At 37.8% G+C, this 24,793-nt stretch overlaps 2 protein-coding genes across 4 annotated transcripts in view; both read left to right on the top strand.

Moving 5' to 3' along the window:
- The first annotated feature begins 247 nt into the window (after positions 1-247).
- Positions 248-12,868, top strand: scp2b (sterol carrier protein 2b). The gene is made up of 5 exons (XM_063467449.1): positions 248-409; positions 3,459-3,549; positions 7,848-7,977; positions 8,203-8,282; positions 12,183-12,868. The coding sequence occupies exons 1-5, from the start codon at positions 387-389 to the stop codon at positions 12,276-12,278; spliced, it is 420 nt and encodes a 139-aa protein (XP_063323519.1). The 5' UTR covers positions 248-386; the 3' UTR covers positions 12,279-12,868.
- A 5,478-nt stretch (positions 12,869-18,346) lies between these two features.
- podn (podocan) overlaps positions 18,347-24,793 on the top strand; it is a 28,238-nt gene continuing 21,791 nt past the window's right edge. The window contains exon 1 of one of the 3 annotated variants that reach the window (XM_063465977.1): positions 18,347-18,488. The gene's annotated coding sequence lies outside the window, so the exon portion shown is untranslated. Of the gene's footprint in view, positions 18,499-24,793 lie in introns of all 3 variants that reach the window. The other 2 variants (XM_063465976.1, XM_063465978.1) reach the window with 2 other exon arrangements.

Genomic DNA, 24,793 nt, shown 5'->3' with positions numbered 1-24,793 from the left:
CACCTGGTCATCCAAAGGTACAGAGCCTGAATTACTGATTAATAACGCCTGCTTTTATATACGGTTATATTTAAATAGCTAAATTCAGTGGATCAGGTTACTAATTGTAAAAAAAAAAAATCTATGTAATTTAACCTTACGGATCTGTTTAAGTAAATTATCTGAACAAGCACATGTAAACTAGATGTTGCCAAGTGAATCCATAGGACAGTCAGTTAATCTGGTTTATCTGACATCGACAGGTCGAGTCTGAATATCCGGGAAAGTGCAAGAAACGAGGAAGTGCAGCCGTTAAGCTAATAGCAGGTGAAGTACAAGCAAGACCAGGCCTTCTGCTGCTGCTACACAAACCGAGGAGCTGTTTGTTCACCTACATTCACAGCAAAATGCCCGAATTACAGAGACCGAGGTGAGAAAAGAACAGCTTGCACTGTTTAACTACGGCACGCTTCTGAGGTCACCGTTTGGTGTCCTGGTTAGCTGAAAAATAGGTTAAATGTCAAATATTGCAACAACGTTAGCTCTTTTGGTTTTTTCATACAAGATTTCGGTTGGCATGTTAAATATCTCAGCTGCTGAGGAGCTGTTTGAGGGTCCTCACACTGTGGCATCCCTGCTTGTTCTTTGTGTAAATGCCAAGCTGGATGTCATGTGGAGTTGCTGTCTGAATCCTGACCAACAGGTTAGACAGAGGTGTCACATATGCGGCCCAGGACTGGCCTCTCTAATGGTTCATTCTGGTCCTGTAGGTAATTTTTAAGGTATCTCAGGTTGTTCATTATTTGTTTTTGCAAATAGATGGTTCACAACGGGAGAGTTTTTAGGATGTACTTGTCTTTCCTTGCATAAAAAAGAAAACTACATTATTATCTATTAAATTAGGCTGCACACTGGCCATTAATTAAAGTGAGTTTGACACTCCTACGTTAGATCTGTATAAAAATGTGATAATTTATTTATAAGGCATGCTTGAAAATCCATCTTACAAAATGCCTCCAGAGGCAACAAAATACCAGATACCAAAAATTCACAAAACCCTGTGGTTAAAAACAAATTGGTGTGTTTTTACACGAAAGAAGTTTTTTTTTTATATATATATTCTAAAAAAACAACACAAGGGAAATTAAAACTCAAGCAAAATCTGGTAAAGTTTTTCTAAAATATACCGACTGCAAAAGTTGAAAAGACAAATAAAAAATTAATTAGTGCCTAAAAGTCATCTTGATCAAAAGCCTGGTTGAAGTGGTAGATTTAAAATATGTGTAAAGATTCTGACATTTTCAGCAGTACAGAATGCATATGTTGCCTCACCAGAGGTTTTAGTCCTGCACTTTGGAACAGCTTACAGACTTGTACCAAAGGTCCTGAGGGCGAGAGATAACATGTGGAAACACAAGACTTCTATGTTTAATTTGTTTTGCAGGCTCATGATTGTCTTGAAGTCTCTTACGTTTGCATTTGCTGTTATAATTTCAGTTAAGCTTTCAACCGTTCAATTTCATTTAGTTCTGTTGGCGCTAGAGCAGGGCGATATGACCAAATATATTTATCACGATATACATTTGAAAATTTGCAATAACGATATAACTGACGATATAATTGACACTAGACAAATTACTTTACAACTCCACAACTTTATTAGTGCAAAAAAAAAATAAACAAACATCAATGTATTTTCCCTTAAACAAGCAGCTGTTTTTATGTGCATTAAAGTTATATAAAAATTTAACAGTGCAAATGCAAATTCCTTGCTGACAGTTTGACCAAAAGGCATTTCCAGTGGAAACTGGCTGACATATCTTCACCATAACCATGTATAATATCCACAAAACTTAAAAAGAGGTTATACACACACAGTACGGTAATATTATGTTGAAGCACAGTACGTATCACTCCGCGAGGCTCCTGCCTACGATAGCCGTAATGCTCCGACAATCCATCAAGCGGTGCGGCTTCGTAGCTTAGCAAAGTCGTACTAAAACATTTGACAGATTTTCGAGCGCCGTGTACCACATAAAATCATTTCGAGGTCAGTAAACACAACCAGAATTCATACATAAGGCACACGGGATTATAAGGGGCACTGTCGATTTTCAGAAAAATCAAAGAATTGATTTTAAGTGTGCCGTATTTACCAAAAATAGTGCTTTGTTGTGTATCTGACGGACGAAAGCTAAACAAGTTGCAGCATTTTTACAAACCAATTCTGGTTCATCCATTTCATTCAACGATCCGCTTTTACCCTTCTCATTCTCCGTCGCCGCCATGCTTTTTCCGCCATGTGCGTATTAAAACAAAGGCACTGCGCATGCGCGTTTTACCCATATTCTGTCGCGATATTTCATTTTCTTATCGTTGCCCAACATTATACCGGTATTACCCTGAACGGTATGATATGGCCCAGCCCTAGTTGGCGCTATGTGGCAGGCAGACGTTGGCACTCTCGACCTATGTTGGAGAGCGAAGGAAACAGGCAGCATCTTGAGGGCACATTAATGGGGAATTTTGCTGATAATGATGGATAGAATAAACTATGAGGAAGGTACCCTGCGATCAACAAGTCCTGAACAAAAATTTGTCGAAGAGTGAACATTGAACTGTTTCATCAGTGTTTTAGTAAAGATGTACCATGGCGTTAATGAGCCATTGATAAAGCTCTATTGTTGTGTTTAAACCTAATTTTGATGCAAAGTTGCCAACCTGTGACACAGTGTTTATTGACTATTCTTTATGTCCTGGAGTTTTTTGTCTCAGTTATTTTTACATAAGGGCTTCAAAATAGCTGCACAATTAAATACACAGTGGTGTTTTCAAGTAGGGCTGTGTCGTATCATATCATCTGTGATAATACCAGTGTAAAATTTTACGTGATATATAAAAGTGTTACATTGGAATATTATTGTTATTGGGGTGCCACATTTTTAATGCCCCTATCACTCACAACAGTGAGACAAGCCCATACATTTCTGACAGTTAGAGTCATGTGTCAGCCTTGAAATGGAGTTACTTCAACAACCTCCAACCAACAACAGTGCTATGCAAAGTATACAAGATAACTGTTCCTGCTAAATGTGGAACTAACAAACATGTTTTACAAGTTGAGGCAAAAACACTAGCAGCTGGTGATTTGCCACCCAAATGTAAACAAATGATCCGACCAAGCATTGCTGGAGCACTGACTAGTTACACATCATATGGTAGGAAGAGCAAACGGTGGTTGGAAATCCACGGTTGCTCGGTGGAAAAGCGAATCTTTAAGCAGCGGGTTAAAAAGCTCAACTCAGAATACATGTGCCCAGGTGGGAAATGTTTTTCAGTTTTAGTATGCGATAGTAGTGTCCAAACTACTGAAGAGTTAAAAGTTTAAGTTACTTTAGGTACTTGAGGCAGTGTTGTCATTCTTTTCTTATTGTCTCTAACGTCACCTTCCTATTCTTATTTGTCTTCGTCATCTGAAGGATTCAAGCTATTGACACTAGCGCAAGTGATGGACTGGAGGGGTTCAAGGCACATGCTGTGTTCCAGGAAATCAACAAGAAACTGCAGGAGGTATTTATGTTACCTATGGTCTGTATTTATATAGCGCTTTTACTAGTCCCTAAGGACTCCAAAGCGCTTTACATATCCAGTCATTCACCCATTCACACACACATTCACACACTGGTGATGGCAAGCTACATTGTAGCCACAGCCACCCTGGGGCGCACTGACAGAGGCGAGGCTGCCGAACACTGGCGCCACCAGGCCCTCTGACCACCACCAGTAGGCAACGGGTGAAGTGTCTTGCCCAAGGACACAACGACCGAGACTGTCCGAGCCGGGGCTCGAACCGGCAACCTTCCGATTACAAGGCAAACTCCCAACTCTTGAGCCACGATCGCCCAAGTCCCTACATGAATGGGACTTGATATGCGCATTTCCAACTCTGTAGTTTTATTCGTAGACTTTATAGTTCAATTTTGTCTAGTTCCAGTTAATAATTATTTTATACTGGGCTTTGTTTTAGGCCTGCTTTCTCTCCCTTAAGTCTGCTTTTCCCATGAGCCCACATTCTTCTGATTAGCTGCCTTTGACAAATAACAGGACAGGTTTTAACAGCATTTAGGTATTGCTTAAGAATCGGCATCCCATTCACATTATACAGAGGCAGTAGTATAAAGACCTGTAGAGAATGGAGCATTTAGAGGTGGAAATTTCAACATTATTTCTTACAAATGTTATTTTTTCTTCCTGGTAAATTTAACACTATAATCTAAGTTTCTTTCTCATATATTTTCAAATAATCTTTGTTTATTTTTTTGCTCCTTTGATTAATATTTCCCATGCCTTCTTCAGTGAAAATAAATAAATAAATATGTATAATAAAAACATATTAGGTCTTTTAATAATATGTATTATGATTTGGTCTTTGCTTAAAAAACAAAACACAATAATTTTGTAAAAAATTTTAATAAATACTTGAATCTACCTATCCAAGCATTTACAGTTTTCCTAGGCTTGTGTTCATATAGCTACACAGGCTTTTAGCCTTATGGTGGCACATCAGGATCCGTTCCCAAACTATCATTTTATAACACAAAAAAATAATATCAAGCTTATGGTGACTCAATCAGACAAATGGTTTCCATCAAAACTCTGTTTTTAAGCAGTTACCTTTAGTTGACCTCAATCATACAGATTCATCTCAAGCTCGCCAGCAGTGCTCTCTACGTAATGAGTGGGATTTGTCATCAATGAGGAAATGGCAGCAAAGTTTAGTGTAATATCTCTGAAAACTGATCAGACAAACAGACTTGAGTTTTTAGCTTGGGAGCTTATCTTTATCTTATCAGAGGGAATTTGTTCTACTTTTGTATTTTCATATTAGTTCAATGTTTTTCTTTCTTTTTTTTTGTTTCTACTCAAATCCAAGTTTTGGGCAGATTAAGGATGAACTAGGTTATGTAATACTTTTGTCACTGACCTGTGTTGGGCTTCAGAGTGTACTCCACAAACACCTGAGTAAACAGTGCACCCTGCAGATTTAAGGCTGTTTACATTTTGTTTCCCACCAAAACCCGTCGTGCGTCTTCTACGCTCCAGAAATGTCGACTGTATTGGCTTATCTGAAAAGCTGTTTCCTTTCATATTTTAATTGTATTATTTCCATTTGTGTTTTATTGCTAGCTGTATCATTTTGATGATTAATAATTGCTGCTTTCCTTGGCACCTTAATGCCACAATACACAGAAAATGGGGAAGCTCATTCAGGCCCCAAGTCTGTAGCTCACAGACTAATCATACTGCAGGAGCATGCAACCATGCTGCATCAGTTCAAAGCAGATTTAATAATACAAAAACAATTATAGGAGGCCAAAACAAACAAAAGGAGAAGGCCTTGAACCAAACCACAGAGTGAGTTATCAAATTCAGGCTTCTTCTTTAAGACTGAAGCCAGTCACCTAATGCCCATGCACTAGAAGACTATGAAAACACTTATAAAAGACTAAAGTCTAGAACCCTTTCACATCTAAAGATGATGTCAAAGACTAATTTTTAGCAAAAACTGGAATCTTGAAGATCTCTGTTTACATTACTTCAACTAGATTACCTTTCAGATCATTTCCTGTCATGTTACAGCTGGAAATTTACAAGAACAGCTGTTGAATAAAAGGGTTTTTGGCAATAACTGTGTGTGCAATGAAAAACAGCCCAAAAGAAAAAAATGTCAGAATGTGGACACAATGCTGTGTGGGGGGAAAAATGAAAAAGATCTGTTGGCTATTGAAAGTGTTTATGTGATTTAATGTTAAACTTTACATGAGCCAAGAAGGGAAAAAAGTTTATGGATTATGATTAATACTTGATTTTTGTTGGAATGTCAGGAATGACGGGGAAAAAATGACATCTTATATCGAACTCATCTTCAGAAAACGAGTCTTGATTTGCCTGTGAAACTTAAATTGTTGAAAAGCTGTTTGCTTTGAGACTGACAGGCTGGCAGCTCTATTGAAAGCAAAAACTGAAAATGGGGCAGCAGGTAATTACCGAAACAACTAATTAATAATAAAGAACTACTGAAAAACAAGTGAAGACAGCCACTCCAGCCTCCCTGTGGCTTTATATAAGTGCATGTCATCCTCCGCAGCCAATCAACACTAAGAAAGCAGGAGGAGAGGAAGATAGTTGGCTAATGAAGAATAATTATCAAACATACCCAGTGATTAAAAGCAAAACTCCACAACAATACTAATAATGATAAAAACTCTACAGGGTGCCTTCTCATTTAAAGCACTTTTAACTTTTATTGTGTTCACTTACATGTGTATACCTCTAGGCACTCACATTTAGCAAACATAGTTTATTTTAACATTTGAGCATCTTTATGAGCTAAACAAGAAGAGAATCACCTGCCAAAAACTGAGAGTTACCACACGAAGCTACAAATATCTCTGTCATAGTTTTAGGTTAATCAGAACACATGAAGTCTTATTTTTTATATGTTCATTAGATGACTGATGTTAGAATCCAGACGCTATTATTTTATTTCCTACAAAGGCATTAATTAAATTAAATTAAAGATAATGGTGGACATAAGAATTGGGAAATGAAGGGGTGCCCTTGTGCATTCACTCTTTACATATATAAATAATGGGTGTAACCTCCAGGTTTGAAGTTTTTTTCCCCTGTTGGCCAGCAGGGCACAGCAACTCCTCTGGTTGCCAAAAGAACCTGGATAACACAGAGGTTTTTGAGAAAATAACCTTTCTTCTCAGGTGATTTATAGCCTTTAAATGACTTTCCCTGTCGATTTTATGGTCTCAGTTCCTAGTTTATGGTTTTAATTAAGACAACATGATGCTCATTTTGTAAAGTATGGTACACCTTCTTTGGTGTAAGAAAAAAAAAGATATATATTTCTATATATGATTAAAGCAGGATATCCTTTAGGTTATGGCTACATTTTAATTGATAAAGCTCTACCATATAAGGGTGATAAGTCTGCTCCTTAGTCTGCTCTACCCCTGGCTGATAATGCTTTATGAAAAACATCAGAGGGCTTTACAAAGTCCAACTTTTTTACACATGCATGCACACAAACACACATCCGCTCTAAAGGTTTGCTGCTTGTGATCAAATACACAATACAATACCCAACTTTCCTCATTATGTTGCTTTTAGTTGTGAATGAACTGTAACCAGATATTATATATGAAATTAGCTGATTTCTCTTTAGAGAGTCGCAGCAGCAAACAGGACAGCAGGCAGGATGATGATTTTATGAAATAGTGTAAACATTAATGGATTATCCACCTCCAGTAAAAAAAAAAAAACGGATTAAAACCCCCCCAAGAAGAATAAAAAGGAGAAAACATTTATATTCATGTTTTTTTGAATGGTAATTGGGCATAACAATTTACCTAACATTTTCAAAATTGTAATAATATTCAACCTGTTTAATTTCAGATAAAACCTCGTTGTCTTTATCACTTTATAGATTTTCAGTTCCTGTGCACGTTTAGCTCAAATGTAAATTTAGCCCACTCTCTTGGCTGCACCTATAGTGACCAAAGCCTGAACTGGAGTTGGACAGATTTTCCACTGTTTTTTTTCCTTCACTATCTGAATATTTTCAGTAGTTTTTCTGCCATTACCCGAAAATCTAAAGAAAATAACACATGGCTTGTCAGGCTGAGCATAACATGAGTGAATGTAGGTAGTGAAAACTGTTCTTTTAAAAACTGACAACTTTATGTGGAACATTTGGTTACTACACTGAATTTGCAAAACTTGTGATATATTTTTCCTTCAGTCACATGTAGTGGAAACTGTTTTTGGTTTAAGGTATGTGAAATGTCTTTGTACAGGATGGGGAGCAGTTTGTGAAAAAGATTGGTGGAGTGTTTGCCTTCAAAGTAAAGGACGGCCCAAATGGAAAGGAGGCAACTTGGTTTGTGGACGTAAAGAACGGCAAAGGCTGCGTTCACAACGATGCTGGTGAGAAAACTGAGCGGCTGTGTGAGCATGATTTAAAGTCTTCCAGTCTTCTTGTATCCAATATAATGGTTTCACGAATGACCCCGCAGTCCCATTTTTGGTGTTAAAATATCTCTGTCTCTTGAGGGTTAAACTGCTCCCATTCTTTTCAGTCAGTGAACAAAAACCTCTGAGCTGTAACATGTTTTTTAAACTTAGCTCAGTTTCTGTGTCTCTGCCCTGCAGATAAGAAAGCCGATTGCACCATTTCGATGTCAGACGCAGACTTGTTGGCCTTGATGACTGGGAAAATGAACCCACAGACTGTGAGTATTCAGTCTTGGTACGGCCTGGAGGCTAAACTGTGAAGTGCTATAAGTGCTGTCCACTTACCATTTTCCCTTCGGTCTGTTGATACTGCAGCTGAAGTTGATTCAGTGAACTCTTTTCTTTCCATAAAGTACCAAAAAAAACCTAAAACAAAAAAAACATCTTAGTCTCCTTAAATGTGCCAGTTGACTAGCTGACAGCGATCTTGAGCCATTTCAAAGTCAAAAAACCTTAAACTAAAGACATTTCCGGTACATTCTATTTTATTTAATTTTGTACAAGCATGCAGTATTTGTTTTTCTCAAGTCTCATTTTTGTTTTGGCTAATAAAAGTGTAACACTTACTAATAACTGATTTAGAAACATATTGAAAGATTTGTGTGAGAAGGAAAGGCACTATCATATATTCTTTTAGATTTCTGTATAAGCGTTAGTTGATTAGTCTGACATGGTGTTTCTTAGTATTGGGTGTTACCATGTTTATGTATCCACTTATGTCCCTCTGCCATGAGTTCTCCAGTTGGCTGGCAAGGTCCTACATTACCCACAAATACTTAGGATGTCTAGTGTGAGCTTCCCACAGCTTTCCAAAAAACATTTTTTACAAGATTCATTTTATACGTTTTTCAGCCTGACTTAAAGTAAACGGCTATTAGCCACCTGGAACGGACATTTCTGCTGAGCTGCCAACTGAGAAAGAAAGTTTTTCCTCCAAAGAGTCGAACCTGCTGTTGCCAGTCTTGGAAAAAGTCCATTTGTTCATAGATGAGCTTAATTTCAGCTGTGGAACTGTGATTGAGGAGTTTGTTGTTTTGATAAACATTGTTGTCCTGGAGATTGTCTCACACCTTCGAAAAAATTAACTGGAAAAAAGACTAAGTTCAGCTGGACCAAAGCTCTGCATGTTCTCAATCATTTGATTTGCTGGATGTCTTGTTAGCTGTGGCCTCTCCAGCACGGCCACAGAGCTGTCCACTGCCTCAGCGTGTGAAAAAACCAACGTGCCCTGATGAATGTGCAGGGTCATCGGGGCGTCAGGCAAATACTCCCAGATGAAGATCAGTAATACAACAAATTTTAATGTTTACTTAAGTCAGACTTGTACTTGTACTTGTTGTTTCCACTTATTTCCAACCCACTGTTCCTGAATACTGAAATGGATTTATCTTAGTATTTAATGTAATCACTGCGCTCACTATTTAGACTTATTTAGGTCAGGTTTGCATTTCTGTGTGAGAAACTGGATATTCCATAACTTTTCATGCTTTTACACGGCGAATTCAGCTCTTTATTCTTCATATTTAGGTGATTATTTTAACAGTGAAGCCAATAAGTAATTTACTTAAATTTAGCTCAGATCCTTATTTGTTTGTGATGGCGGATTTAAAAATTGTAGTGTAGGAGCTGTTAATGTTTCTGGCATTGTGAGAGAACCGCTTTAAGACGTATACTGAATCTGCTTGTCCATGTCTTTAGTGTTACATGCTTCTTCTTGGTTTCTCAATCCTCTGTCTGAAACAAGCTGTTTTAGCTCTCCTCCTTTTACAGAATGGTTCTTTTGTTTGCCTGCACTACACAAACAAAGGCTGAACAGCAGAGTTGTGGGGCATCTTTGCCTGCGATCACTATATTAGGTCCGCTCTGTGGTATCATATAGATCCAAAAGTAGAAAAAACTATGACACTGGGCGTTTTGTGGACTTTGAAGTAGGAGCTTTTGGCTCACACGGACTAGATTCACATTCACTGTCCTCATTAGTTGAAATGTACAGAAGATAAGAAACAACGTAATAAGTTACCTTTTAGCTTTAGCTCTTTCCAAGTATGATCTGTGAATTGAGAAACTAACCCTGGAAAGCATTTACCCCTGATATGGAACCACTTTACTGGTACAACAAATGTTTAATAAGTCAATTACGCTGGTTTTTAGTAACTAAGATTACAAGCTAGGAACCTTTCTAAAAACTAAACCGTATTTAAAGATATTTGTATTTTGCAGAAACAACAGTGAGAGGGGTAGAGAGCCACATATCACAAAATGAACCAATTGTCTTTTCATTAGATTTGTCTGAAAATAAATATGGTGGCTCTTTTGCACCTTCAAGCTAAATATATATACAGTTTTGACCTTTTATGATTCGACATTTGACTTATCAGCTCCTCGTTGTTTTCCATGCAGTGTGTGGAAATGCATTTGAACTATTATTACAGGCGAAAGCAGTAAATTAAGGTAGCACTCAGGTCAATTTACACTAAAAAATATCATCCAGAGACATCTACCATCAGCTCACAGCCATTTGCAGTGATTGCATGTACTGTGAGGTCCTAGAAAAGCCACTTCTGCACTGTGTGTCTGCCTCTTCCTCTCTGATTTTCCTGTTTGACATCAAAAAAAGGATGGGACAAAAACATCTAGTTTCCCCTCAAATCCGAACTCCTTTTGCCATAAGGGCAAATGCTGAACTGCTCTCGAGTCTCTTTGGCACATTGATTTGATGTCACTGGCATGGAGTGCGTCCAGTTCCACCTTACTGCAGTTACTACCCATCCTACAGCTTTTCATTTTACTTTATTTTATTTTATTGTGCGTTTTACTTTACCTCACTATATCTTTATCTTTTATTTTACTAGTTTATCTGTTGTGTCTATTTTAGAGTCGACTCTCTATTTCAGCTTCTGTTTGCTTTATTTATTTTACATATTTATTTAATCTATGTATGTATTTTATTTATTTAGTTGCGAGTGTTCTTCAATTTTTAGAATTCAGTCAGCTAACCAGTTATAACAGACATAAGGTCTGAGTAACTGGTGCGTACAATGGGGTTTCACAGGGCGGTCCCACTGGAAACACTGGTAATCGCTCTGCAACCTTCTCTAGATTTATTATAATATAATATTAATAATAATGTGCACAACTCAGCCATCCTGAATTGCCGTTTTTAAACTCTGGCGGAGGTCTTGCAGGAGTCCCAGACTCCCCCATGTACGGTATTGGTCCGCATTGGCTGAAATGAACGGGAGAGATGTAGAAATCCAGCTCGAAGGACCAAGCTGTTTTTAAAAAAAAATCCCTTATGAAGTGAGACACAGAGTAGCGAGTTCCAACGCATTTATTTACTTGCAAGGAAGCAAAAGCATACGTGATGAACATCTATGCAAGTGCTCGCCGGGGCGAGTTTAATTTATCCACTTCTTCCAACGTTATCCTGGGAACAGATATGTGTGTGACGCTCTTACAGGGAAACAGTTACACGATGCACAAGTACATGATTCTAACCCTGCTTTGGATAACAGATAGCAGAGGAGCCACAACAAGGCCTGAGAAAAGGACAGATTAGAGGGACAGAGAGGGAGAGATGCATTCCTACAGATTACCAAAAGGAGTGTTGCACAGGTTTAATAATTTAATAATTTTTCTATTAATCACAAAAGGATAGCAATGCAGGCTCCAGCAGTGTGTTTCCCACTGATTAGACCCCCAGTTATTTGGATATCTGCACTGTTTTTTGGGGGGTTTTTTTGAACAAATAAAAAAACCCTCAGTTTCCCCATTTCTGCTGTAAACTTACATGAATGACTGTTATTTTTATTTCCTTGAGAAAATATTTATCTCTAAAATGGTCTCGTTTTTACATCACTCGCCTGATTTTTACCATCTCACATCACAAACATTCATTTCTCCTTAATACGCCTGTGTGCTCTGTGGAGTTTCCTGACCTTTCATAAGCTGTTGTTGCTGTTGTCCCACTTTTTCTCGGGTTGAGTTAATCTCTCACGGTAACTCTTTAAAGCCAGCAGCATGTATTTCTCTCCTGCGCTGAATGAACCATGCTTCTGATTCCAAACCATCTGATGCTTTTATATTACAGTGTATTACACTCTCGCTCTGATTCACAGGCGTTTTTCCAGGGCAAGCTGAAGATCACAGGAAACATGGGTCTGGCTATGAAGCTTCAAAACCTGCAGCTGCAGCCGGGCAAAGCCAAGCTGTAAACGAGATGCTGGAAAGAGAACAGAGATAAACCACGAGGAATTCAACCGCAAGCCTGGTTTCAGAAAAATGTTAAAAATTCTCATCACTGGACTAAAACACTCTTCCTCTTCGTTACCTCACTGACCAAACACTGGGATTAGTGAGCAGCCTGGCCAGTCTAACTGGAGAATGACATAGATGGAGAGATAATTATTTCTTTAATTAAGTCCCTGTCTGCAGGCCCTCTCTTTTAACGATACTATTAGTCCAACGTAGTAGAGACAGGTGCTCCCTACTTTGTGATACTAATTCAGTTCTTGTCCAATTTTTCTGTAATCTTCCCTGCTAATGAAATCTTTCAGTGTAATATGTCTAGAAATGTTTTAAAAGTAGAGCAGATTGGTGTAATATTCTTCATAATAATGGATTGAACAGTCAAAGTGCCTCCTCATCTCAGATTATGGTTTCTTGGCAGAAATGTAGTATTTTTTTTAAACAGTCTGCCTAACTAATACTAATACAAAATACATATTCTGCTCTTCTCTTATTGTATGAATCTCTAAAATATTTCTAAAGAATAAACGTGTCTTTGCTGGGGGTTGTGGTTTGCATCTTTCACGGTCCGGGTGTATTTGTATTTGGTGCATGATTCCTGCAAGCAACTTGAGGTTTCGTTAAATTTTGCTGATAAAGGAGCACAGAGCAATTTATCCATGAAATGGAACATAAAACAAGACTGAATGAACAACATGATGTTCCTTTTTAACAAAAAGAAGGCTTCTTTTATGTTCAAATGGGAATGTTGACTTTCTGGATGTTAAAATGTAAACACGCTCCAGTGTTTCTGCAGTGAAAAGAGGCTGACGTTAAAGTCTCCTGACACAGTTTAGGGGTGCCATCTGAGGTTATATCAGTGTGACTGTGCAAAATAATGGCCCACTGTTACACGGTACTTTGATGTCAATGTCAAGCTGGCCGGCCGTGTGCCTGCTCCCCCTTTGAAGGGCCCTGTACTTTTCCAGTGCTGCAGCGACCCGGTTCCAGACTGCCACGCTGTATTTTTTCCTTTGTAGATGGACGAGCGTGGCTGAAAGACAAATCTGTTAACTAGCTCTGACCCAGATTCCACTGCAGCTTTGGCTTGGCTCATGTAGTTTTCAGGTCTTACTCTGCAGTCACACTGGGGTTATTTCATTGGTCAGTAATGATTGCTTTTAGAGAATGCAGTTTCTTCTGTTGTGTTACAGTGAAGGAATTGAGAAATTTTAGACTATTTGCAAACATTTATGTAAATTAAAGGCCTAATTAATGTGAATAAAATGATAAAGAAAATTCTTGCTAAAAGAAGAGAGGAAAGTTACGATGCACTTTACCAGCTTACAAAGAAAGGTGAAGGAACCTGCCACGAAAAGCACTGCTCAGACTGTAAGAACAGTTTCCAAGTTGTGGCTCTGCTCCAAGTTTGACAATGTTGCCTTAGTGAATTCACTGTCATGTGATCACATCTTTACAGCAAAACCTGCAGTAGTCTTTATAAAAATCGTGCAGATAATCTAAAAACTTAGTATTTACTTTGAGCTGTGGTAGTACATGGCACAGTGGTTGGCATCATCACCTCACATGGTGCAAAAACACCCTGGATTACAATCCACTAGCCGGTGTTGGCCTTTCTCTGTGGAATTTGCATGGGTTCTGTCCAGGTACTCTGGCTTCTGGCTCCCACAGTCCAAAGACATGCTTTTTAGCCCTAAAGCAGAGGATGGATGGATATATATCAAGAAGGGAGGCTCTAATCAAACATGTAATTCAGGTGGCAACCCAGAGGAAAAAACTAAGCAAAGTCAATTATGACAGAAACCAGAGTTCCTGAAGTTGCCACTTTTGGGTAGATCTGAAGATGGGTCAATTACTCTAGACTACACTGCTAAAATGTTAAAAATAAACATGTTTAAAGCCTGCTATAGAGGAAATGTTTTTGCTCTCTCTGGGTAATTCCCATTCACCAATGAAGCAAAGAGACAGTGCAACACAAAAATGAGAATAAACATGTCATTTATTCCCGATCTTCTTTTTGTCACAACCGCTTATTCCAGAGGATAAAATATTAGATTTGCACTTCAAAGAAAGTTTTACTAATGCCAGCTAAAAGCAAAAAAAAACAAAAAACAGGATGTTCTCAACAACTCACCTCAGCATTGCTGACATTAGACAGAAGTGAGCTTTAATGACTCATCGGCTCCTTTTTCAGAGCCTCCTGCAGAGTAAATGGACATGGACTCCAGCTGAGGTTAACAGCGGGCTGACAGCCTACACTCACTACAGATGAACGGAGGCCAGAGTTGTTTGGCCTACCATGAGCAGCGTAGCTGTGATGATCCACTTGATCTGCTGACATCAAGCAGTGAGATTTTACACACTGTACCTTTAAGAACTAAATGTTTCATTTTTAGGGGGTTGCAAAGACTTATTACTAGGGTAGATGGTAACACTGCCAACTGTCTGCTAGATGTCACCTCAACTTATTGAAGTCGCTGAACTTGTCCAGTCAAGTCAATTATCTCTCAATTATCTGTAAATTCAATTAGTGCTAACAAGTACATTATTTTTTTTTAAAATTATTAGCACCAACTTGCATCTATCCGTACCTAGCCTTAGTTGTATGCTGTTAACTTAGCCCTCCATCCTCTTTTTTTCTTCTTCAAGAGATTACATGTGACACCCAGCACATACAGTGAAATGGCCACTGTCATGGTGAGCCCAGTTGTCTCTGTCACGATCTCTGTGGATGACATTTGTTGTCACTTAAAGCTATAAATTATATTCCATGATGTCTCTGCTTGCTCTGTGGTCACTGTGACCCTGACCTGAATAAAATGCTTGCTACTTTGTACCAGTTACGCAACACAGCTTGTATATGGGCCATTAATGTCCTGGAAAGTAATTATCTGCTGCAAGAACGGTATGTTTTCAAAAAGCTCTCCTAGGTTTGTTTGGAAAGAGCAGGGTATTTTAGACCTTCAGCACCCCCACCCCACCACTATCACCACCACAACACCAAAAAATAAAGTGGTGATTGGTGTATTTGATAAATACTACATGATGTAATAATTCTCATTCTTGAGAATGAGAATTGCTTTTAATGGGCCAAAGCAGCTTTAGTGGACACTTGTTTGGGTGGGACTTGAATCCCTTATTTTTTGTGGAACACCTTAAAAATCTCTTTGGATTGGGGGTGTTATCCTAATAAAAGTTAAGTTTAAAAGAATGCAGACGGGATCTCAGCTGTATGCAAAAAAGAGCAATCACTATCCCAGCTGCAATTTATAAACAAAACATGCTGAATGTGTTTGAATGCGTCCACAATTAAATGCAGCAGGCTTGCTAATGTTCATCAGAGTATATGTCCCAAGATTCCTTTATAATCTTACCCTACAACTTGTTCAAAGAGTCATAAAATGCATCTGTTGAAAAGGACATTGTTTAGAAGACTGAACATGTTCCACTGCACTAGTGGAAAATTACTTAAAACCATGTCCCAGCGACCGGAGCCCATCTGAGGGAAAAACAGCCTGCCAAATAATGTGATGAGTAATAACTAGAACATGGACCAGAGTGTGTTTTCGCCGATTTCAAGAGCAGAATCGAGGCTGTAAACCCAATTCTGCCCCCCCCCCTCCCTTTTTTTATCTTGAAACCAGCAACTCATGTGATCAGTAAGTGAGACTCCCAAAACCACATCAAGCTTGCTCCAACCACAAGAGGCCCGGTATCTTTCGGTGCAGCGTGGGCATTCATCATTGCCTTTATTCTTGACTGCATTCAGCATCTGCAGTTCCAGCACAAATAGCCTTAGTAGATTCATATTGTGAAGTCTGTTAGGCAATGCCAAAATGTAAGGTGAATTAAGGGTGATTTGGACAGTTGTGTAAGCGTTCATGTCATTTTTAAAAAATTAGCCCAGAACATGTTACATTCCTGTAATACAGAGGAGGATGTGGATCCATTTGAGGAGTAATGAAAATTATATCATGTTTCAACGAAGCGTGGCGTGACCTTTTGTGTGAACTGACCTTAAAAGCCTTTTTTATGTAACTTTGAGTTACATGGGTGGAGGGTATCTTCAGCACATCTTATCACCAATTTAGGTCAGGATAAGCTTTTTTATTACACAACTTAATTCATACTTTGATGTAATTTCACAAGCAGATACTAATAATAGTCAAACATAAAAGCACGTTTCCTGGTTTTGTTGCAGTAATATATATATATAATCACATACTTTTGCAGCTAGGCTTAAAAAATGATTTCTGCTTACAAGGTGAGAAAATAATTCACCCTACCATTTTGAACCAGAATTTTGAATAATTGATGAAGCTGTTGATTCTGTAGATGTCCTTGAAATGGATAAATCCCTCACTTTTGTATGTGACATGATTCACGTCTATGTAATGGAGAGTATTTTTGTTATATTTCACTTTATAACAGATATAAATAACCTCAATTAGTACCAAATATCCTTGAAAGATCCTAAAAGTTAACAGATCCATACCAACTACTTTCTAAAAATTAAAGTGAATGTTCCAGTCCTGTCATTTTCAGTTTTCCCAAACAATCTCTCCTATTTAAAGTGAGGTCTTCAAACCAAGAAAAAGAATGGATAAGAAAGGTCATATGAGTGACTTTGAATGTGGCATTGTTGCTGGTGCCAGATGGGCTAGTCGGAGTATTTCTGAAACTGCTGATGTGTTGGGATTTTCCTGCATAACCATCTCTAGAGTTTAAGAAAAAAAGAAAATATTTTGGACAAAAATGCTTTGTTTATGTCTGAGGTCAGAGGAAACTGGTCAGATTGCTTCAAGGAAAGGAAGGCAAGGGTAAGTCAAATAACCATTCTTTATATACAAGGGTATGAAGAAGAGCATCTCTGAACACACTCTGTTGAACCTTGAAGCTGATGGACAAGAGGAACAGAAGACCACGGCCAGGTGCCAGACCTGTTAGACGAGGAGATTGAAAAAACATTGCCTGGACTGATGAGTCTTAATTCTGCTGTGGGTAGGGTCAGGGGCTGTTTTTTCCACAGAACTGCCCTAATTAATTGTGGCATAGATTCAGCAAGATGCTGGAAACATTCCTCAGAGATGCTGGTCCATATTAACACAATGTTACCAAACACTTGCAGCAGATTTGTTCCATTCAACCACATCCCAAAGGTGCTCTACAATATAGAGATTTGATGTCACTGGATTACAATGAACTCTTCTTCATATTCAAGAAATCATTTAGAGATTATTTGAGCTTGTTTTTAACCATCAAAACTTCAAAACCTGTCATCTTAAGTTTTCTTCCAAACACACAAAAAAGGCAATTGTGTCAATAAAGATTAAGTTGCTCAGTTACATAATCAAAATAATAAAAAAAGACAATAATTTGGCATCAAATCATCCCCAAAGCCATGTAAATTATATTCAGATTAATTGTGCTGATGCACCTTAATGGTAGCAGATGTTCACACACTACTGTAGGAGGTGCTTGTTGAAAAGTCTGGAAACACATGGGATATTAGATCATATCCTGTCACTCCTTTTTGGCATGCTGTTCTTCCACTTTTTAATTTATTTTCAGATGACTAATCTGTCTGTCTCCCAAATGAAAGCTATCTGAGAGCACACCGCTGTAAACAGATTTAATTTTCATAGCTATTTTAGCAGCTCTTATCAGCAGTCTGCACTACACTGGTTTACAAATCAGTGTGCCCTGGAGAACAAGACTGATTGAGCAAGTGCATCCAAGATTTTTTTTTTTTTTTTTTTTTTTTTACACACTGAATGTATAACCACTGCTGTACAGTTTAAGTTTGTTTAGTGGTTGTCAAATCCAGACACAAATTTACCAGAAGTTAACAAAGCACAAAGTTATTACATTTAAACTGAAATGGCATGCTGTGTGGAGAAAACGAGGGAAACATGGGGAAAAAATATGAGAAAAAAGGAAAGAATTTGTGTTTTTGGCTCCCTGTCAGGTCAGAGCTGTCTCTCTTACTCACTCCTTTCCTTTTTCAGTCTCGCCTGCCTGTCTTTCCCTTAACTTTCCCTCTCCCACTCCCACTTCGCTCTCACATCTGGAGGGTATCTGGAGTGGCTGTGTGACTCCAAGCCTACTATGGGACAGCTTGTGTTTGAACTGGAAGTCAGACTTCAGTGCGTTTCAGCTAACATTGTTCGGAAGGGGTAAAGTAAAGTAGGAGACCATCATTTTACTTTGTAGACTTTACTGCCGCATGTTTTATGGGTGACTGTTGCATTTATATGAGCTTAGACTGAGCTTTGAGTGTCATTCATCCATGCATGACCATTCTGGTATGTGCATTTTAGACAATCTGCACAGTGAAACTACTTTACAGCCTCTCCTCTGCTGAGAACGAGCTAAACAGCATGAAAACAAGATAATGACATTTTAAATGCATAGCATCTCTGCCTCCAAAGGCTGTTCTCACTTCAAGTCTCTAAATAATAAGGTGCCATAGTGTTGTCAACTTCTCGATTGCTTTAAACTCCTCTCTAACCCCTGGATGCTCTGATGTTTTGATTCTGGCTGTTGTCGACATTGTACAAAGTGCATTTTGCTGTGGGCGTGTGCATGCTGTACTGTGAGTTTTCTGTGTGTGCGCGCTGCTGTTCCTCTGATAGATACTGTGTAGTGACGGGCAGAAAGAGCTCCTCTGAAAAATTGCTTTTATACCTGTACCTTGTAAGTTGCCTTGAGTGGAATATTTCTGCCAGCATTAGAGGAGATGATTAGAAGGATGATTTTCCCTGGCTTTATCAAAGCACAAGTCTCATGTAAGCAGTGCTGACCTATAGCGCCTGTCAGAGAATTGCAAAAGGCTGAACTCTTATTTTGCTATTTAACTTATGAATGAAAAGATTAGACCACACTTTGTGTTTTTTGTTTGAGTTTTTTTTTTGTTGCCTTTTTTGGGGTTCTTCTGCAAAACTATTTGAAATGAAACAAGATCAAGCTGTCATGGGTGATAAATGTTCTTTTCCAAACTAGACCGTGCAGTTGGTGAAATTTGAAGTTTCAGACACAGAGCTGTCTCTCTTTTCTTGTTGACCTGGTGCGTACATGACACAGTTTCATTTGTTTTAGACAGAATGGTGTGTCAGGATTCAGTGTTATTGGATTGAAAGGTTATGGAATGATGCATTTTATATTAATGCTAGTCATGAAATTGCTTTAAAAATATAATGGATTGCGAAGCACTGTTAAATTATTCCTTTCTTTTTTGCTTCTTGCAGTATTTAACAGCCTACTTGTATCTAAATGTCAAAAATATTTTTTTTTATCTGAAAGGGTTGTTTGGTTTTTGAATAATCATTCAACACAATAAGTTTGGATTAAAGTATAGACTGTATATAAAAGATGGACATAGCCATGTGTTGGGACAGTTCCATTATGAAGCCTCAAGTTGACTGTGTTTATTGTTGCCATCTTAGCCTTTTGACATAAAACATCATGACACATGGGGATTATCTAACTGCTGTGTTTATTGTCTTTTTGGTCTTTCGTGGGGATTGTAATTTACAACATTAACTTGACATTGTACTCAATAAGACTTGAAGCTATAAATTTAGAGATAACAAGTGTTTACTGAGGTCACAGGTGAGCATGTGGGCTACTTTCTGATAGACCTCTGTAAAACTGAATGTTTTTCTAAATTACAGAAGTCAGTCCCTGTTGGCCACTGGAAAGGAAGCATGTATAATGTACTCCCACTCTAGCTTAACTTTTCAGAGTTCAAAAGCTACAACTGTCTTTTATAAGTTACAAAAATATATCTAAAAAGGGAAAGTTATATAGCTCAGTTTGGCCTGTTGATGGAAATGTTGTCTCAAGACTCCAATGCCTAAATCCAGAGGTGTGGTCTAATAGTCAGTTTTGCTTAGAAAGTTTACCAATCACTCGAAGTAATAGTTTTCTGTATGACTTTATCAGTCTCTCACATCATCCAATTCTGGCACTTTCTTCTTTACGATATTGCTTCAGTTCATTTGTTTATGTACAGTTAAGGTCCCACCATAACATGTTAGTCAAGTTGAGGTCTGGACTTTAACTGGGTCACTGCAACACCTCGATTCTTCTCTTTTTTAGCCATTCTGTTGTAGATTTGCTGTGCTCAGGCTCATTGTGCTTGCACAAGCCTTTTCTAGAATTGACTCTAGATTACTTCGGCATACAGAGGAGTTCATTGATGACTCAATGACCACAGGATGCCTAGGGCCTGTGGGTGTAAAACAAGCCTAAATCTTCAGCCCTCCGCCACTGTGCCTGATAGTTGGTTTGTGTTTGTGCAGATTTGTTGTGCTTGGTGGTTGCCAAATGTGGCACTGTGCGATATGACCAAACATGTCCACTATGGTCTCATTTGTTCAAAGGACATTGTTCCTGAAGTCTTGTGGTTTGCTCACATGCAGCTTTGCAAACCTAAACCATTTTACCCTGTTCTTTTTAGAGTGCAGAGTTTTTCTCTTCTCTTCATTGCATACATTATTGACTCCTTCTGCAGAGAACACATTTAACAATAATGCCATCCCATAATTCATACTGATTCACCATCTGACTGTTTACAAAAATGATCAACAAAACTGACAAAGTGGCACATCTCATGTAAACGTTTATTATAAGTGCATTTTACTCTTCGTACCATAGCATGATATGTTTTGAATGTTCAGCTGTTAAACCCACAGCTGAATATTGTGTTGCTGTAATAAAATCAGCTTTTTATTGATGTGTAGATTTTTTCTTTGTATATTCCTTCATCTTGAAAATACCAACATTTGTAATGGAGTTATAATTCTTGTTTATATGCATGAAACAACAACAGTAGTATGCAGTACAGTTAAAAAACATTGGGATGATGTAAGACCCACATCTGGACGCTACAGGTTCAGTATGGCAGAGTCAGTGCAGTCTGATTATCTGTGTTATCTCAATGATCCTTTACACTTTTGACCTTCAGATGTATCAAATGAAGCGGTTATACTTTGCCAGGTATAACAACAATAATAATATACCTGTATAGAAAAAAATGTGTATGAAATTTTTTTTTACCCAGAAACAAAGGAAAATCACCAGCATAACTTTTTATTGTTAATTAGTTGTGTTAATTGATCTTTCATTTACTCAAGTATAGTAGACATTTTTAGCCAGGAACCTGATTTTAGCCATAGATTTCTGTCAGATAAGGTATCACAGACAGGTAATGTCAAGGAGACCAGTCATGCTAAAAACCCTGCTTTCCTTTGCAGATCTTTTAGGTAAAAAACGCAGAGTTGAAAACCCCTGTATGTTTTCAGAGGATGACACGAGGGGAAAGTCACACAAAGACAGAAATAACAAAGTCTCAATGACCATAAAGCAGAAATCCAAAAACTTACTGATGAATTCAGACCAAACAGGGAATATGCTAGATAAGCAGATGCACTGTCAAAGGACGAAGGGAAGATGGGACTATTACCACACGCAGTGGTGAGTAGGGAAGTGGAGACAGGTTAGGAGCAAGACAGAGCTCAACATAATCAAGACAATCAACAGGCAGAACTAAACCCCAAAACAAGATACAAGATTAAAATAGTTAAAAAGAAGAAAACAGGAAAGGAACGACAATCATATTTAAAAATCAGAGATGCTTAAACATGGATGAAAAACATCAGAGCTAAACACATAAAGACAAGACAGAAGGAGGAACTTTAACAAAAAAAGCTAAATTGTCATTATCATTATTATTATCATCATCATCATCATCATCATTATTATTATTATTATTATTATTATTATTATTATTATTATTATTATTATTATTATTACTACTACTACTATTGAAATGATCTTGCTTTCAGGTGAGACACATAATACAAGGACACTTTATTCATAAATTCAGAAAATAAAGAGTGCTTGCAGATAAATACATATAACCTTTTAAATAAAATCAGAGGGCGCAGTTTCATAGTGTTAGTGTTGCATCTTGTTTCATTTATAAGAAGTATTTAAATCCAGTTTTTTTAAGGTCAGTGTGAGCAGTATAGCTAATATTAAAATAGTATGTGACCTCACGTGATACATACAATCAAGAGTCTTCAAAATGGATCTTGAAGTATTCTTTTTTTTGTTTTGAATCAAGCAAACAAATAAATAATATAACTATAATCAAGTGCAGACATAACTCAGAACTCAATAATTAGAAAACAGTAACTAGAACTAAAAACAAGTTTTTAGAATCATAATGAAATTAAGATTATAATAAACAAGGATCCCAAAACGCCAAAGCAACTCAAAACCCCTGGAACCAGACCAGGGACCATGACAGAAATACAATGTGCAAATTGATGAATTGAGGCCAGCATTTGAAAGCAACAGTGATGATTCACATTATGTGCACCAATGTCTTGTACATATGTGAAAAATGACAGATAAACTTAGAATACGTCAGCATTGCACAATGATTTGGAATGGTTTTTTGATTGAAGAATCTCTTACACAATTCACCACAGACTGACCTCTCTTCTTAATTAGCCCAAGTAATTTTCCAGAACAAATTTCCAACTTTGGAAGAGAGATGATCTGACAAGTGCAGACACGCTTGGAAATTTTTACTATTTAGCTGCTGGCACCATGGCCGAGGAAAGAATCTAATAAACTAAGGAAAATTAGGTCAGATTGCAAGTTGTCCTGGATGGAAATCTCTAAAGCAAGCTAACACAATGACCATTCCAGGTGGCTAATTGAATTGTTTGCTTTAGGTCAGACCTGAAAAGCATTCAACCAGATTAATTTCACAGAAAAAAGAAGAAGAAGAAAAAAATGTTTCTTTTAATTTCCCTATATCTTAGTTAGCATAAAGCATAGAGCCACAATTTTACTCTTTGAGAACTTGTTCTGAAAAAGAATAACATTTATCATTCTTAAATAACTGATCAAAAGCACATTGTAGAATGACTCTCTGCTTGACAAATGCGCACATCATACAAATTCCATATCTCTGGTTTGTAAAGTGGAGTTTTTGTCCCACATTTGTGTTCTCTAAACCCAGTCTGAAGCTTTTGATGAGCGACAGAGTTATTGTAGGTCATCCAGAGGGGAACATGGACTTCGTAACCAAATTTCATGGTAATCAGTGCAAAGGTTTGGCATTCATCGTCTGTAGAACACAAATATCTCCACAACTTTTTAAAAACAATGCATTCCTTAATTATGAAGATATATTATTCTGGATCAAACCTACGAGGCAGATGGAATTTTGCAAATTTTCCCAGATCACAATAATAACTAAACCCATCTTGCTTTAAACTCCATGTTTGTAGCTGTACTAATTAGTGTCCTGTGAGAGCCTGTTGACCAGTGAAGTCACAGCTACAGGCTTGAAAGATAGTTCGTGCAGTGAGTATTGTTTTCAAAATGACTGCCCTCTCCAAACTGTTTCTGACTTCCCAGCTGGTTCTGTTTACTAATCACCACATCTAATTAGAAAATAGCTGACTTAAAGATAGACATTACTATTCGTTAAAATCCTACCCGAGCTAAAAAGGTTACGAACCAGTGTTTTTCTACTAAACTTAAGTAGAAATCTCTGCAGAATATGAGAAGGCTTTCCACAACCATTAAATGTGTTTGTGTTAGGGTTAAGCCAACATAAGCCAACCACACTGGTGGTGGAAATCCCACTGATTGAGAAACAGCCATGTTCTGCTCTGAAGAGATACTTTTCTGCTTGGTTTAGCAAACTGTGCACACAGATTCCCAATGTTCTTTTTTATGCATTTCAGCAGCCCCTCTGTCCTGCAACAGAGCCTGCAAACATCTGCGCAATTATACAGCTGTTTTACACACTGAGGGTACTTCTTACTTTTAATTGTATTTTGGTGTCTAAAATCTACAGTCCCCTTTCAGTTTATGTATGATATATAGTCATCACACCTTCTTGAAGCAGAGCTCTTTTTCTTATCTTTTAGTCATTCATTTAGGATCAGTCAGGTTGCCAGTTGTCTCTCACCAGGAAGAATTGTCAAGAGGTGTTCAATACAGGAAACATACAGTAAGAAAGCAATTTCTTTTCTCTTCAGCTTGCTGTTGATATCTTTTTCCAGAGCTCTGAAATGGTGCAGTCAAAATGAAACCAGAGAATGTGTGATGATGGCAGAGATTTAACTCTCACAGTGTAGTTTATTTAGTGACCTGGAATAAACCACAAAAAAATCTGCTACTTGAAAAAATAAGTTTGAATCTATGAATTCACAAGTTGTTTCTCTGCTGGACTGGATGGTAAATTTGCAGGTGAGCTATAGATTTATAGATTTGCTGGCCTGTTGTTTTCTTTCCTGGTGTCACGAATCTGATTACCTCACCCTAAAAACTCAAAGGCGATTCGTGGAGTGTATGTGAGCAGGCCACTTTTTCAGATCAAGATGATGATCATGGTGGTGCATGGTGTTTATGAATGAAGATATATTTAAACTGTTTTCAGACAACAGCAAGT

The sequence above is a fragment of the Pelmatolapia mariae genome, linkage group LG23 (genome assembly GCF_036321145.2).
Source record: "Pelmatolapia mariae isolate MD_Pm_ZW linkage group LG23, Pm_UMD_F_2, whole genome shotgun sequence".
Lineage (NCBI taxonomy): Eukaryota > Metazoa > Chordata > Actinopteri > Cichliformes > Cichlidae > Pelmatolapia > Pelmatolapia mariae.
Note: the sequence above shows the minus strand (reverse complement) of the source record. Positions and strands in the feature narration are given on the sequence as shown.